Source organism: Strongylocentrotus purpuratus, unplaced genomic scaffold, assembly GCF_000002235.5.
Source record: "Strongylocentrotus purpuratus isolate Spur 01 unplaced genomic scaffold, Spur_5.0 spur5_scaffold_9, whole genome shotgun sequence".
Taxonomy (NCBI): domain Eukaryota; kingdom Metazoa; phylum Echinodermata; class Echinoidea; order Camarodonta; family Strongylocentrotidae; genus Strongylocentrotus; species Strongylocentrotus purpuratus.
In genome coordinates, this window is record NW_022145615.1 from 29501379 (window position 1) to 29517058 (window position 15680).

Genomic DNA, 15680 nt, shown 5'->3' on the forward strand with positions numbered 1-15680 from the left:
AAAGAGAGAGGATTGAGTTCAGCACTTATATATATATATATATATATATATATATACACAGGAGTACAATGTGTTGCTTCCTCAATACATCACTCACTGTATTATTATATTTGTGTTATCAATATTTGGCCAATTTTATGCCCCACTTTGGTGTTGCCTCGCCAAATCATGACAACCTTTTATTAGAAATTGACCCCCCCCCCGAAAAAAAGGGGGGGGGGGGAGGAAGAATATTTATTGAACCGCGAAATATGAAGGAGAATGTCTGGTCGAAATAACCAAATTAAATTAACAACTACAAGGTTTTATAACCAAAAGAATGTCGTGAATACACAACTAGACGTGCCTTCATAACATTTTTCCTGCCATATATTTTGCAATTTATTTTTAACTAGCTGCCCCTCCTTTCTTTTTTCTTTGTGAGGTGTATTGTTTTTGTTCTTGTCGTTGTTTTTTGGCATACCGTTAGTCTTAAAATCAATAACTTTGTTAAAAACAAATCTGTTTTCATCAACCTCCTCCTGTGAACATTCATCAGACTCTGAACAATTTGCACATTTACTTGTTGATTTTGAGAGCAGAATAAGAAGTGTCATTCGACAATAAATTTTTCCCCTTCAGGCCATAATTATCTCAAGATTTGTACACAGCACAGTATAATACTAGACGTGTCTTTACAAAATCAGATCTAGATATTAACTGCTACGATAGGAAAATTGAGAACAAACAAAACTGACTTTCCTCTTCGCCCCAGAAGTAAAAGAACCCGGAAACATGATATGTTTTCAGTATTGGTTAACAATAGTAATAACTGCAGCACGGAGATTATATTTTTGCGGTTGCATGGTTATTAATCTCTAGGGATTTTTTTCTCCTTCATTATGATGAGGCGAGTGAGGAAGTAAAGTCGATTTATGACAAAATAGGGAGGGAGAAATGAAAACCTGAGTTTTTTTTAATTCTAGGGGATAGATGAGATAGAGAGAAAGTAAGAGAACGTGTTTGGAGGAGTAAGAGAAATACAGAGGCATATGGTAAAGAGAGAGAGAAAGAGAGAGAGAGAGAGAGAGAGAGGAATAAGAAAATAAACAGGAAAGTGTGTGAGAGACTTTAAGAAAAAGAGATACAAAGATAAACGGTCTAATCTAAAGCTTTGCTCTTTGGTTGTCAACGCACTGCTTTTTTTGGACAAACTCAATGGCCCGAATTCACAAAGGAGGTTTGTCGACAAACTTCTTGTTTCGACAAACCTCCTTTTGTTATTTACAAACTAGGTTTGTAAAAAACGCGTCAAAACGCGTCATATGACGTACATAAACCTCGGTTTGTCGACAAACCTCCTTTGTGAATTCGGGCCAATATGATCAATATTAACCATCCCCTTCACACACCGCTTAGAGTTCAATGTCTCCTTTTTAATGTTCAAATGTTGAAGATGGATGCGACGTCATGCCACGCATGTTTTCTCGTTTTTCATAGCTCAACAAACAAGCAGCTTATCGTTGTTAGTGGTTTCTTGACGTAGCCCTAGAACGTTTTTGATGCTGTATACGTACTGTTTGACGTTAATTGGTTAGAGTTAATAATGTGTTATACTAACGTTGACACCGACTTTGGTTTTTAGAAGGATGATGCACTTTCTTCGTAAGACGTAGTTTGCATGCACAAACGCTTACTTCATCACACAGCACACAGAGGCAAGTTTCTCAAAACCGTCTTACGTCTAAGTTCGTGGACATCCCATAGAAACGCATGTTAATTCTATAAAACACGTTCCAATGGGATGTCTAAGGAGTTAGACTAATGACGGTTTCGAGAAACGTCCCCCCCCCCCATCAGGGTCCTTACTTTCCGATCTGAGACTATAACGCTTCTATAATCGCCTACCGTATGCTTACATATTAAACCATGTTGTTGTTGTTAAACCTGTTTACTATTAAATCTATGGATACCTTTTGAAAAAAAGTTTCTCTTGACGAATAAAACGCGTTAACTTGCCCTCCATACCATAACAACTTGTAGATTCCAATGCAAAGTGATTTCCATCCAAAGAGATGCTATAATGCGTAGGAGGTGAATAAATTAGTTGGTAACCAAGGATTCAGGAGAGAAATATGCATAAATGTTTAACTACATTAGAACACAGGGTCTTTTCAGTTATTACCACGCTTCCCATTCAATTCTAAATATTTACACCAATGTGAAGCTGCTTTGGGGTTGTCTCGGGACGCTGTATACATGTTTAGTAATCAAAGTCTGTGACGGAAGACTCGCTGGTTGATGTAAAGTTGGAAAATTTCAAGCAAAGCACGGAGTTCTCATTTTGTTAAGTGAGATTAATTGCATCATTCTAGAAGTACGTGTGAGTAGTACGTCGTGTAACTGAACAGTTTATTAACCCCAAAATGGTAATAAAGAACAGAAGCTAACAAAATTGTGAAGTATCTATGGCTATAATGGCAGCTCATTTTTCGTCACAGGGGTATGAGGCCGATCCGGAGGCTGGGGGGAGGTGCATGGATGAAGTCCTCTAATTTTTAAAATTACTAACAGTCGCTTAACAATTTTTCGGTTAACGGGTTGGTTCATCGTATTTATGGTGCATCTTAATGGCGCATTGGCATTGTCTCTATAATAAATGTCAATACATTTGCTCGCTTGCTCTGCTTTCTCACAAAATTGAGAAAATGGACAGTAGTAATTTTAGAAAAAGACGTTACCTCTTGGCGATGTCGTGTCCTTACGCTTGCGTTCTCAAATAAGAAATTTAAGTGTTTATGTAATTATGCAATCAGTATTAATTGTATGTACTTATATATTCAGTATTTATATAATTGTGCAATCAGTATCATTGTCTGATAATGTTATCAGTATTCATGTAATTATGCAATCAGTATAATTTGCAACGATATGGTGATGAATCCAATTATACAAGCAGGAGAATTTCACTTTTAATCAAAGGATAAAACATTGTCAATATATTTTTTCAACAGAAAAGCATGTCGGCAGCCCATTTTGCAGCGAAAAATGATCACCCCTCTGTCATCAAGGTCCTAGCCTCAAATAGGTGTAATCTCAACAGTAAGGCAATGGTAAGTGTTTCCAATATAGGAAATTTCATACTGTATTCGGGAACGGTGCCCCCCAATAATTAAGTCATCTCTACGCCACTGATAATAATAATATTGATTATAACAACAATAATGATAATGAAAATAATAGTAATAACGATAATAATAGCAATTATGATAACAAATGATAGTCATAATAACAATAATAATAATGATAGCACTGATAATAATAATAATAGTGAAGGAATGATAATAATAATAATAATAATAATAATAATAATAATAATAATGATGAAAATAATAATAAAAATGATATTACTACTATTAATTTTACTGAGAATATTTATGCTAATATTAATAATACTAAATAGCATAATAAAAGTAAGATCAGTATTACCTTTGTTATTATTATTATTGTTATTATTATTATTATTATTATTATTATTATTATACTAATGATAATAGTGGTAATGATAAAGAGGATGATAAAAATAATAATAATCATCATCTTCATCGTAATCAAAATGATATTTATAATATTAACAGTAATGATAATAATTATAATAATAATGATAACAACAATAATTAACTAAGCCACTTCCAATCCAAGATAAACTTTCGTTTTTTTAAATAATTAGATGTAGATATGACAAAATTTGAACTCTTACGTCTTCCCCTTCATTTAAAAAAGGTGTTTCCTCTATTTGACATTTTATATTTCTAGTACGACAACACCCCTTTACACGTTGCCTCCACGTTGGGTCACATCGAGAGTGTAAAGACGCTTCTATCTTGTCGGTGTAAAGTCAACGTACTCAATGAGGTAAGTTGAATAAAATTGGATATTTATATTCTAAAGCTGTAAATCTGCACTTGATCGTTTTTCACGACCAGGGGAGTGTTTCACAAAGACTAAGACTGACTTCAAGTTGTACTTAACTATGGCAGGGCATTCATGCCACTGTGTGCGTGTGCGTGTGTGTGTGTGTGTATTGGGTTTTTACAAACGTGTATCAATCAGATATGATTATTTACGTCTGGGGACCGACCTTTAAACGTCACCATCCGAAAGGCGTGACTCAATTTCGAACCTGCGTCCTTGTAACTTCCATTGTTAGCTTGAATACAGGCGCACGCCACAACGGACCGGCGTAGGGTAGCGTACTATTGCGTATGCAAGGCGTATAGTAGCATAATTATAGTGTTGCGTAGACTTACGTTAAAAATTCGTACTTTTCGCGTCTAGTGTCTACGCCGAATGTACGCGAAAAAAATAAACATGTTCATTGATTGCGTGTAGGGCAGTGTACGCTCGGCGTAGTCGGTACGCAACACTACGCAACTCCACGAATGGTCCGAATGGAAACCCAATCGATTTTTACTTTTTTGTGGTTGTTGTTGAATACGTATTTTGTGTTCATTATGTAATCTATTTTTTATTAGAAGTAACGCGTAATCACAGACTTGGGCACTCTAGCCATGAATATATTTTCCTCCCGCTATTTCTTGACGGGTGTTTCATCATGCGGAGAGAAAACGATAACGAGGCAAACACGGGGTAAATCAAACAATCAATATCGTGGGAATCAAGGCAAACTTTACACTTAGGGTTTAAGAAAATAGACAAGATGGACACCCTAAAGAGGCAGAATACAGTTTCGTTTCAAGACTGATGAATCGCTTCTTCCCATAATAACCCCATGGCCTCCAAGGTCCATTAAGTAAGACGCCATTAGCACATTATTGAAGGGTTAACAACACGACTGAATGCCCTACCAATTACCCATCATTCCACATTTAATGTGACGTCATAATGGATTAGATGTGATACGCTTGCGTGCTAACATGTTTTTAAAAGTGAAACATTGATGGATTATGTTATTATATGGGGACCTTGCTCTTACAAGCCCAGCTTTTCTAAGGTCTCCACTTTCTTTCAGTTGGATTATATATCGACTTAAAATTGCACTTAAATTGTTTTTTCTTATGCTGTTTTTTGTTCTATTATTATATGTAAAAATGTTGTGAAAGAAAGAAATAAAATGAACCTTGAACCTTGAGGAAGTTATCGATGGCAGAGGTAGATAATTACATTTCCCGTGTTCAAATTGCCTCTTGTGTGTCGATTCCGTTTATGAGTGAGTCATATCTACTTGCTAGTTGAACCACATCGATTATTCATGTTATTGCAACATGAACAACGCGCCTGAACATTATGCCTGACTTTCCAACGTCTTTCATAAAACCGGTAATTTCTTAAACAGTGAGTCCATGTCTTACGGCCGAAGATGACCTAAGGGTCGAAAGAGTTTCCAACATTCGTGTCGCCGAAATCTTTGACAACTTTCAGAAACGTCAAGTCTCTGACAGCCCTTTTAAGAATAGGAATATTAGTTTTACCACCATTCTTTTTTGCAGTAGGGAGGGGCGACCATTTCCGCCCCAGGGTCTGCCATGCTGTACATGTATGTCCGTGACTGGCGGTCATCGCTTGACAAACTTAGTCATTGTAGTTCTAGTAATGAATGATAATAATAATAACAACAAACACGTACATGTATGAATGGTTTGTGTTCCAAATATTGATAAATACAGAATATTAATTGATAGTATCCATTACATATTGTGTCATAATTTGATATTCCCATTGTAATAGTCATCAGTATTTTAGAATTATGTGGAATATATAATAATACAGTCTTCTACCTTTTGCATATCTACACATCGCAGGTTTCAAAGAGGTCATTTTTAAAAAATAATTTGATAATCATATAATTTTGGTCATAAAATTTGATGACCAGTCTACCCCACACAGACAGTTTGTAACGTACCAGGACAATTACCCCCTGGAAAATCACCCCCGGATAACTACCCCCTAGGACATCAGTCATTACCGATATACATGCCGTTCTCTCCATCTCTACGTACCGCATCTATTGCTTTGGTGACCATGCCATTCCACAACTCTCTGTTTCTACTTTCTAGCCTTTGCCATGAACTTCCCCCTTACCCAGGTCTTTCTTTTCTTTGTTCTCCAGCCATCTCCACAGACTTCCCTACAATTCTTATTTCTCTTCTCCCTTGTCCCTCGACTTTTCTTGCCATTGCCAGATCCAAAATTTTCTTTTTGTATCTCAACCTTTTTACAAGTCATGAAAACTGTAATAAAAATGGTAACGATGCTATAAATATATGACCAATTACCTTGTTGACAGCTAAAATTTGACACTTGACACCTGTCTGACCCTCCGTATTTCTAAATAGAATTTAAACAGAAATATCGACTTGTAATACCTAAAATTAGTTGATGAAAGAGGCATATACATCATGTTGTTTTTATTGAAAATGTACACTCTTAAAAATACACTAGAATGATTATGTGTCCAACCAGTTTGGGACATTCCATCCATAATATATTTGAGTAGTGCCCAAGGTAGAAGGCACTTGAGCAAAAAATGAAATTAATTATATTTTTGTACACGACAGAACGGGAGAGTTGTCCAATGACTACATCACAATCCATTCTGCTCAACTTTGGTAATATTTGTTAGTAGAAGTAACTGTCCTGTATTTTCACTCTAACTGGACAAAAGATTATCCAAATTAAGGTACCAGGAATGCACTAAGCTGGTTGGACACACAATTTGGCCTAACATCGTGCACAATCAAAAGTGTTGGGCAAATGTATGACCCCCCCCCCCCTACTATATATTACATTCGTTTAACTCCTTAAATGTAATGTTTTGTTACAGAAGTCCAAATTTCATATTTTATGCAATATGATCATGCAATAAGCGGTGGTTTCCTGACATACTTAGAGTTTAAAATGTCGATCATATCGATTATTTATTCGGACGTGCCTATAGTCTTAGATAAGCCTACATAGGTCTATCATACGTGAATATTAGAAATGCCCAATAAGATCGCGACAAAAGCTTTAAAAAGATAACGAGAAGTTGTTTTTTCTTTAAGGATTTAAGAACTCCTTCACTATCGCTATTAGTATTACAGTAAAAATATGATGACTTCATCCAACCAATGTACATATATTTGAACGAGGCATGAGAGATTTCTTCTTCTTTACTTGCAGTACAGCCCACCGTACTGTTTATTTCGTAATGTTTAGGTGCTCAGCATATGTATATATATATATATATATATATATACAATTATAAAAGAACTGATTTATTTCCTCTCTAGAGTAATCAACAATCAAGGAAAGTTTATTTTTCATTTTCTGCAAAAATTTCGAATAATGAAGAAAGTTTGACATTTGTCATAATTTTTGTCCATACTCTTTGTCATTCTACAGGCAGGCTATATCCAAGTAAACAAAATATTCATTTCGCCTCGCTTAGGAAATCAATCCTTGATTGGTACGCGATTAACTTTAACCCCCAAAACAAACAACCTGCTTTTTAGATCGCAAAGGGGGGGGGGGGGGGGGGGTCACACGATTATATAGATTGGCAATATGCACGAGTCATATCTTTTTCCATAAAAGTACACTGGCTATCATAGATGTTGCATGATATCCGTGATATGGCTATATTATACAGGTCTCTAGATTTCTTTTAAAGCGACCATTGGATGGATTTCGTTATGTACAGTTTCTTTTAAGTTTCTCCGAGGGCTATCCGTAGGCTATCAAGAAATCGATCAGACTAGATATTGCTCTTACAATAGCCTATTAATGACACTGATGAATCGTGTAAGGTGATACGGAGATCATAGAAAGGTGTCTGAGGAATGACAATCCGTCATCTTGTTGACCACAAATCCTGTCTCGGGGCCGGTCTTTCATAACTATTGGCAGTGCTTGGTTACTCTGGTTTTGTGAGAAATATGTCTCCATCTATTAGGCCTAAAAAAAGATATTGTATTGCCCTTTAGGTGCCAAAACATGGGTCGGTCGGTCGGAAATCTTTCTTTTTTTAAAATCTTTTTTTAATTTTTAAACTCCCTCTTTGGGCTGATATTTCTCAGTTTTGAATACATTTTTTTTTTTTTAACATTTTTTTTTTAAAGCCGACCGTCGATTTCAATTTTTTTTTAGGTCGGTCGCAAAGGGCAATACAACATCTTTTTTGTTAGGCCTTGCGTAAAACATTTATTCGCCTGTACAGCCTCTATTCTTTTCTTGAACCTCTTGTTGCGATCTTCATCTCCTTTATTTCTATTTTTCGCGATTGCACTCGAAAAATCAAATTGGAGTGGGCTTTTACTTAAACAATCAGGTCGTGGTGCGACGCGGCTCGGCTCGGCTTTAAATCTTTCCTTGAGTATCTGAAAGCCTGAAATCGGGAAGATCGTCTCGAGAGGGACCCTTTTTGAAAAATCCTCCGATAAAACATTTGAAAACCCCAAAGAAAGAATTGTGGCTAATTCAAGGTCTTTTATCGCATTTTCAACGAGACGTCCGCTCTTCATTCAAATCTATGCATAATTCCTTCAGAAAGAACATACTATCTCCACCACACCCACCACCACTACTAGCACTTCAAATACCAACAACAACACCATCCTACCATAATCACCATCAACAACATTAAACTTCAACCGCCAACAATATCGCCATTGACACCACTTTAATTACCACCATAACAACAATCAATGCAACAACCGCACCCATCACCAACAACACCTGACGTTCCCCCTTCATTCCACCATCTTACTTCCAATCTTACACTCCATGCACCATTAGTAATCTATCACTCAACTACTCAAAGCAACTATCATGTATTTTGTATTTTGTATTTATTAGAAAACTTATATTGATATTTTAACATGAGCATAATTACATACGTGGTAAAATCATATTAAAGATACGTGGAAACAATTAATCTAATAGAATAAGCATGTATAATAATGCATTACTGACCATGAAACCTTTGTCTTATCTGATATCATTTTAGTATGATATTTAGTTGTTTTAATGCCTTTGTTCCCTTTTTTGGGGGGGGGGGGAGCCAGAACAGTTTGCTGGTAAAAGATGAAAGGGGATAAATTATATCACAAATTTCAACAACAACAAAAGTACTGATTTTTTTTTCTTTCCGCAGAAGAGAAGATCGGCTCTTCACGAGGCGACTGAAAACGGACTTGCAGATATCGTGGAACTTCTACTCGTGGCTGGAATTAATGTGCAAATACAAGAGAAGGTAAGAAAGGTGGCGTTTCTATAAACATTACGATATCTTCACCTGACAGAAGTACAAAACATAATTAATGACATTATTTGAATGCATATAAATGTATATATGTCGTTCATGGCTTATATTTATAGAAGAAGCACAGGTGAATAAAATCAATATTATTGATTGTTTAGGAGGTTTAAACAAAAAGTACCAATGCGCTTACAGAATCACATAGTTTAAAGAGAAAAATAAAAACTACACAGATTCTTACAATACGTACACCATTTAATCTCTGAGGGAGGAAGTATATTTAATGGGATTTCCCTGATGGAAAGAAGTAACATTTTAAAAGAAACATAAATACACAGACTCATACGATGCGTACATCACATTATATCACTGAGGGAGGAAGTATATTTCATGGAATTTCCCTGATGGTAAGAAGTAACATTTTCAAAGAAACATAAAACACACAGACTCATACGATGCGTACATCACATTATATCACTGAGGGAGGAAGTATATTTCATGGAATTTCCCTGATGGAAATAGGATACCGTCTCGGATGTTTTCGAAGCAGATTACAGCTTAATGAACATTGATTCCAGTCCGAATGTAGGTATATATTTCATTTTATTCAAGATGATGTGTTAGGAAAATTTGCTGTTTTCCTGAGAACTGAACAAAACAAAATCTATGTTTGAAAATGTCTTTAAGTGGGAAAATAACGACTATTAGTTGTCGAATCGACTTCAGAGCTATAGAGCCAGTAAGTAATAGTCTGATTTTCAGAACATTGAACCGAATGGTCGTACGTTTTATGCTGCGCAAAGATTAAATCAGTCTAATTTTGGCCATTACAAGAAATGGGTTATTGATGTAGACAAATGCTCATGCACCCTTTACAGCTCATTTTATGTATGCTATTACCGAAGAAGAAGACAAGCCAGTCAGTCACTGAATAGTGTCTGACAGTGAAGTCTAGCAAGTTAACGGGTTTCCTTGCATAGTTTGAATATTAGGACACTGCTAATGTTTAAATTTCACAGATAGGACATACATAACATATTCATAATTCCTGCAAAGTTCTACAGAATTTGTTGTTGGCTTCAAAAGGGACAACGTATCTTTAAGACGACTAATATTAAGTGGAATAAAATATAACAACATTTTTTTCTTCAGAACTTAGATACATAGGCTGATAAGTATTGTTTTCACAGTGTATCATCAATTTAAATGGGAATGGTTAGCTTTATTTTGTGTAACTGTGTGATAAATCGTTGTTTCATTTGATGACGTAAAGTATTTTGAAATTGATTATACTTTGTCTACCTCTTTTTTTCGGAATGTTAGGATGTCGCATGGAAAATTCGATAAATCTAGGGTATAATAAAAATTCAAAAACAAGTCGAGGGACAGGGTTTCATAAAATTGAAAAATCAATAGTCGTGGAGAGAAATGTATATTCCAATCAAGCTTAGTAAGCGTGTCAAAGTATAGTTCATATCGATACATAAATAATAGTGCTGGAGCTATATTACAAATTCAATCGATTACGCCTCCCAAAAATGTAATGTGAAAAGGCACCGGAATCTGAAATTGGGACCCCAAAATGTAGTCATCTCATTCCGGTAGATGATATTTAGTGGAATAATCTCATCTGACAACTGACTACTGATATGAAAAATCGAAGGGAATTTTGAGGGGGGACAGAGTACGAGAGAGAAGAGAGAGAGAAAAAGAGAGAGAGAGAGAGGGAGAGAGAGAGGTGGATTCATTTAAAAGTGTGAAAGCATATAATTATATTTATATGTCTATGGAATTATTATGAAGTTCGTGTACCTGTTATTTTGTTAAACTCTCAGGATTTTAGATGAACCAGACACTTCACCCATGAGCATTGCTGCCCCATTTTAATCGCAATGAGCATACATAGTTTATAGTCGATTTCTGGCTGATGTGAGATTCGATTCAGTAATGTGATTATTTCAAGGGCGCATGAAGGTGAATGAATCGGATACATGGGGCCATATTTTGACTTTCATTAGAGATAACTTTTAAAGATAGAATAACGGTGTCACACTTGTCCCTAATTTATCCCTTAACAACTTAGATTTCTCTTATTTTGTTTGGGCATGGGTGCTAAAACGTGTAAACGAATATTTGTACACTGCTTTGATACGGTAGATATACGGCATTTAAGCCATTGAAGAAAGAAAAACATTAACAAATGGCATGCCTAGGAATTTCAGTTTATTTATCAAAATTGTATTATCAAAACTATAGAGAGATATTAGATTATATCATAAAGAATAAATGTTTTATTTTTGACATACTGATTTGGGGAAAAGAGAGGCAAAAAATATTGCCTGCCTGTGGTTTTCGCACAATCTCATATTTCCGTATTCATGCATACATGTCCAAAAATCAATACCAAGACGAGTTTGCTCACAAATACAACATTACTTTAGGAATATAAAAATATATGTGTAATCCGTTTATCATTGATATTTTGAATTGGGTGGTTAATCATGAAGCAATAGTTTTTTAATTTTAAACAATTATTCTATATATAGACAGATATATATTTGTCATGAAATAATCAATACAAGCAGCATTGGCAGCGAGAAACAAATGTAACAGAAAAAGATTGAATAATGCCTAAATTAAAAAAAAACCTTCTGGGAAAACTGCAACGATTTAAAAACGCCCGCGTCAGAAACTGAACTTGGTTTTCTTGATAAACACACCAAGCCACAGAGACAGGTTGATTGCATGGTTGATTGCAAATAAGTGCGGGCGTCATGGACGTGTGTGTGGGTGTGAGTGTGTGCGTGCGTGAGTGCGTACGTGGGCGTGTGTATATATAACGAAAATTGACATACAATTGTGTATTAAAATGAGTCTCGTAAGGCACCGTAAGAACTAATAATAATAATAATAGTTAGCTCTTATATAGCGCATTTAATTACCGAAGGTAATACCAATGCGCTTTACAAATGTAGAAGACAATAGAAATAAAGACATATATAGAAATAATTACATATAATTATAATCAAAACTTACAAGTAGGCATACGTTATACATTAGACAAATCGAAAATAGCTTCTATTAAAGGTGATACATGTAATATTTGAAAATGATTATAATTATACAACAATATAAATATGATTACAAAGATGGTATGTGCTGCACCAACCCTTTGGAACCAGTACAAAATTAAAAGGAAATGTTAAACAAATATGTCTTGAGCTCTTTCTGGAACATGTCTTTGTCTGATTGAGCACGTAGAGTGCTAGGAAGAGAGTTCCAAAGGGTTGGTGCAGCACATTCAAATGACCTGTCACCGAAAGTTTTGGTTCGGCTTCTATTTATTACTAGCAGATTTTGCGAGGCAGATCTGAGTGATCTGGTTGGTAGATATTGGGCTATCAACTCGGATAGGTAAGTAGGAGCAAGGCCATGGATTGCTTTAAATGTGAGCAGGATAACTTTGTAGTGGATGCGTGCCGGAATAGGTAACCAATGGAGCTCCTTTAAGATGGGAGTGATGTGATTGTATTTACTTGACATAGATACAAGACGGGCGGCAGAGTTCTGAATTCGTTGGAGTTTGGAAATGTCTTTGTCCGGAACGCCGAAGAGAAGACTGTTACAGTTGTCCAGCAGTGATGTGACAAACGCATGGATCAGTATTTCTGTTGTCTTCTGGTTAAGGAGATGGCGAATACCACCAATTCTTCTTAAGGCGAACGAAGCTCTGCGACACACCAAATTTATGTGGCGACGAAGAGATAGATGTTTGTCGATGACTACCCCTAGGTCCCGGACAGCTTCAGCGGGCTTGATTTCTCCAAAGCAGAAAGGTGGCAGTTCCTGGTTGCTCTTCATGTGAGATGATACATGTAATACTTCCGTCTTGTTGTCATTTAAGAAGAGATGGTTACCTCCCATCCACGTTCGAACCTCCTTAAGACACACATCAAGCTTTCTGATTGCTCGATTTCTGTCATCGGAGTTCATAGAGATGTACAGCTGTGTGTCATCTGCATACATCATGCAGGACAGGCCATGTGCATGAATTATCTGTTGAACTGGAGTTGTATAGCATACAAATAGCAACGGGCCAATTACTGATCCTTGGGGGACGCCCCATCGAAGACTAATTGGATCAGATGTTGCTTGATCAACCAACACTCGCTGTTGCCGATTGGAAAGATATGACGCTAACCAGTCAGCAGCAATGCCTGTGATACCAAATCTTTCTTTCAGCCCAGTTAGAAGAATATGATGGTCGACCGTATCAAATGCGGAGGTAAGGTCCAATAAGACAAGGATTGCTTCATTTCTGCTATCCAAAGTTTGGAGAAGATCATTTTGGACTCTTACTAGGGCTGTTTCCACACTGTGATACTGCCTGTAGGCAGACTGCCTAGACGCCAGAAGAGAGTTTCCATCAAGGTATGACATTAGTTGCTTACAGACGACACGTTCAATCACTTTTCCAAGAAATGGTAGATTAGATATGGGCGGTAGTGATTGAGGCTCTCTGGTTCTAAACTGGGTTTTTTCAGTGTGGGAATGACGAGCGAGGACTTGAGGGAAGCTGGAAAGATGCCCGTCTGCAAGGACTGATTTATGATATCAGTGATAGCCGGGAGCAGAACCTCGACACAGTTCTTGAATACCATTGCCGGTAGAGGGTCAAGGGGACAAGCTTTGATCTTGGATGACTTTATGATGCGAGCGACGTCGGATTGAGTCACTGGGAGAAACTTTTCCAAAGAGCAGCTTGGTTTAGATGTCTTCCTCAAGTCATTGTAGGGAAGTGATGATGATGAAGAGTCAGTATCCATCTCCAGTTGACATACTTTATCAACGAAGAAGTTCGAAAATCTTTGTGCAAGCTCCAAACTTGTGCTATGGGAGGGCAAATGTTGACCTGGTTTTTCAATTGTCAACTTGTTAACTATCTGAAAGAGTTCCTTGCTGCTAGCTTTGGAGATCAAATTCTGATGAAATGCTTTTTTTCGCATTTTTCACACATGTGTTATACTCTGCTACCGCTCTCTGCATTTCCTCCTTGTCTAGAATTGATCTAGGACTTCCCTTTTTCCACTTTCTCTCCTTAGAACTGCCTCCATAAGGTGTCGTTTATACCGAAAAACAATTACAGTTTCTATTTATCTTGCAAGACGTCATACTGAGAGAGTATTGTTCAAATATAAAGAACGAGTTTCATATATATATATATATGAATGAAATATATTCAAAAAAACCTCAGAAAACTGAAGGGGTGGAGGAGAGAAAACGTCACCCACGCATTGTCTATTTAAGGACCTCAATTGACATACATTTTTAATAGCTTAAAGTCATCCTTACGTTTTCCAAGCTGAGTTATAAAACAAGGAAGAAAATGTTCTCTCCTCATAAAGTACATGATCGCTTCTTTAAAATATGCGAATTGATTTACATACAGCAACTAAATAAAAGTGATTGATACTATAATGGTGTACAATGTAGTATTTCATAACTCACGCCATGACGAAATTTCGTTTTTAGTATTAATCGAAGATTACCGGGTGAAATATTCATTTGAAAACTTACTTATTTTATTAATATATTTCAAAAACCCCAAGTGAGTTTAAGAATGGCACTCAGAAAAAACAGAGAGAGAGAAATTTCTCTTTTGGACACCTGTAACTATACTAGGTTTGATTGGAGATTTTCAGTCTACTTTTCCAAACTCTTACAAATTAGATAACTTTAGTAGTAAATGCTCAAACAAAGCAAAAATCAATATCAACCATGTACCACGAAACACTTATCAAGTACCAGTATGAAGGTGTTATTCCTGGCTTTAAAGGTATTGTATTCCTTTTGAAGCCAACATTGACTTCTGTAGAACTTTTCAGGAACTATGAAACTTAAACGTTAGCAGTGTCCTAGTATTTGAATTATGCAAGGAAACCCGTTTACTTTTAAGACTTTACCACTGTCAGACACTATTGAGTGACTGACTGGCTTTTTCTTCTTCTTTGGTAATAACATACATAAAATGAGCTGTACTAGGGTACATTGGCATTTGTCTTCATCAATTACCCACTTCTTGTAATAGCCGAAATTAATCTGATCGAATCTTGCGCAGCCAAAAAATTACGACCATTGGGTACAATGATCTGAAAACCAGACTACTTACTAAAAGGAATCCCTGAAGTCGATTCGACAACTAACATGTATTTCTTATATTTGTTTTACATGCTTATAATTGAGTTGTAATGTTATGTTGGAAACATGAATAAATTTGAATTTATATTTTGAAGGAACTTTACCTTTTAAAAAAAAAATTCTTTGGCCTGCAAATGGGACATAGTACCTTTAATGCGCTTATGATTAATTTATCCTCTGCATTTACATTTAGTAAAACATCAAGATTCGGTTGACCCAGTTTCTCTTAATTAGAAGTTATCTG

General features: G+C 36.1%; 1 protein-coding gene across 1 annotated transcript in view; it reads left to right on the top strand.

The window, feature by feature from the left end:
• Positions 1 to 15680, top strand: part of LOC100892095 (ankyrin repeat and death domain-containing protein 1A) — a 42495-nt gene that overhangs the window by 20122 nt on the left and 6693 nt on the right. The window contains exons 11-13 of the mRNA XM_030976603.1: positions 2994 to 3092; positions 3796 to 3894; positions 9134 to 9232. Coding sequence (XP_030832463.1) covers positions 2994 to 3092; positions 3796 to 3894; positions 9134 to 9232 — 297 coding nt within the window. The remainder of the gene's footprint in view (positions 1 to 2993; positions 3093 to 3795; positions 3895 to 9133; positions 9233 to 15680) is intronic.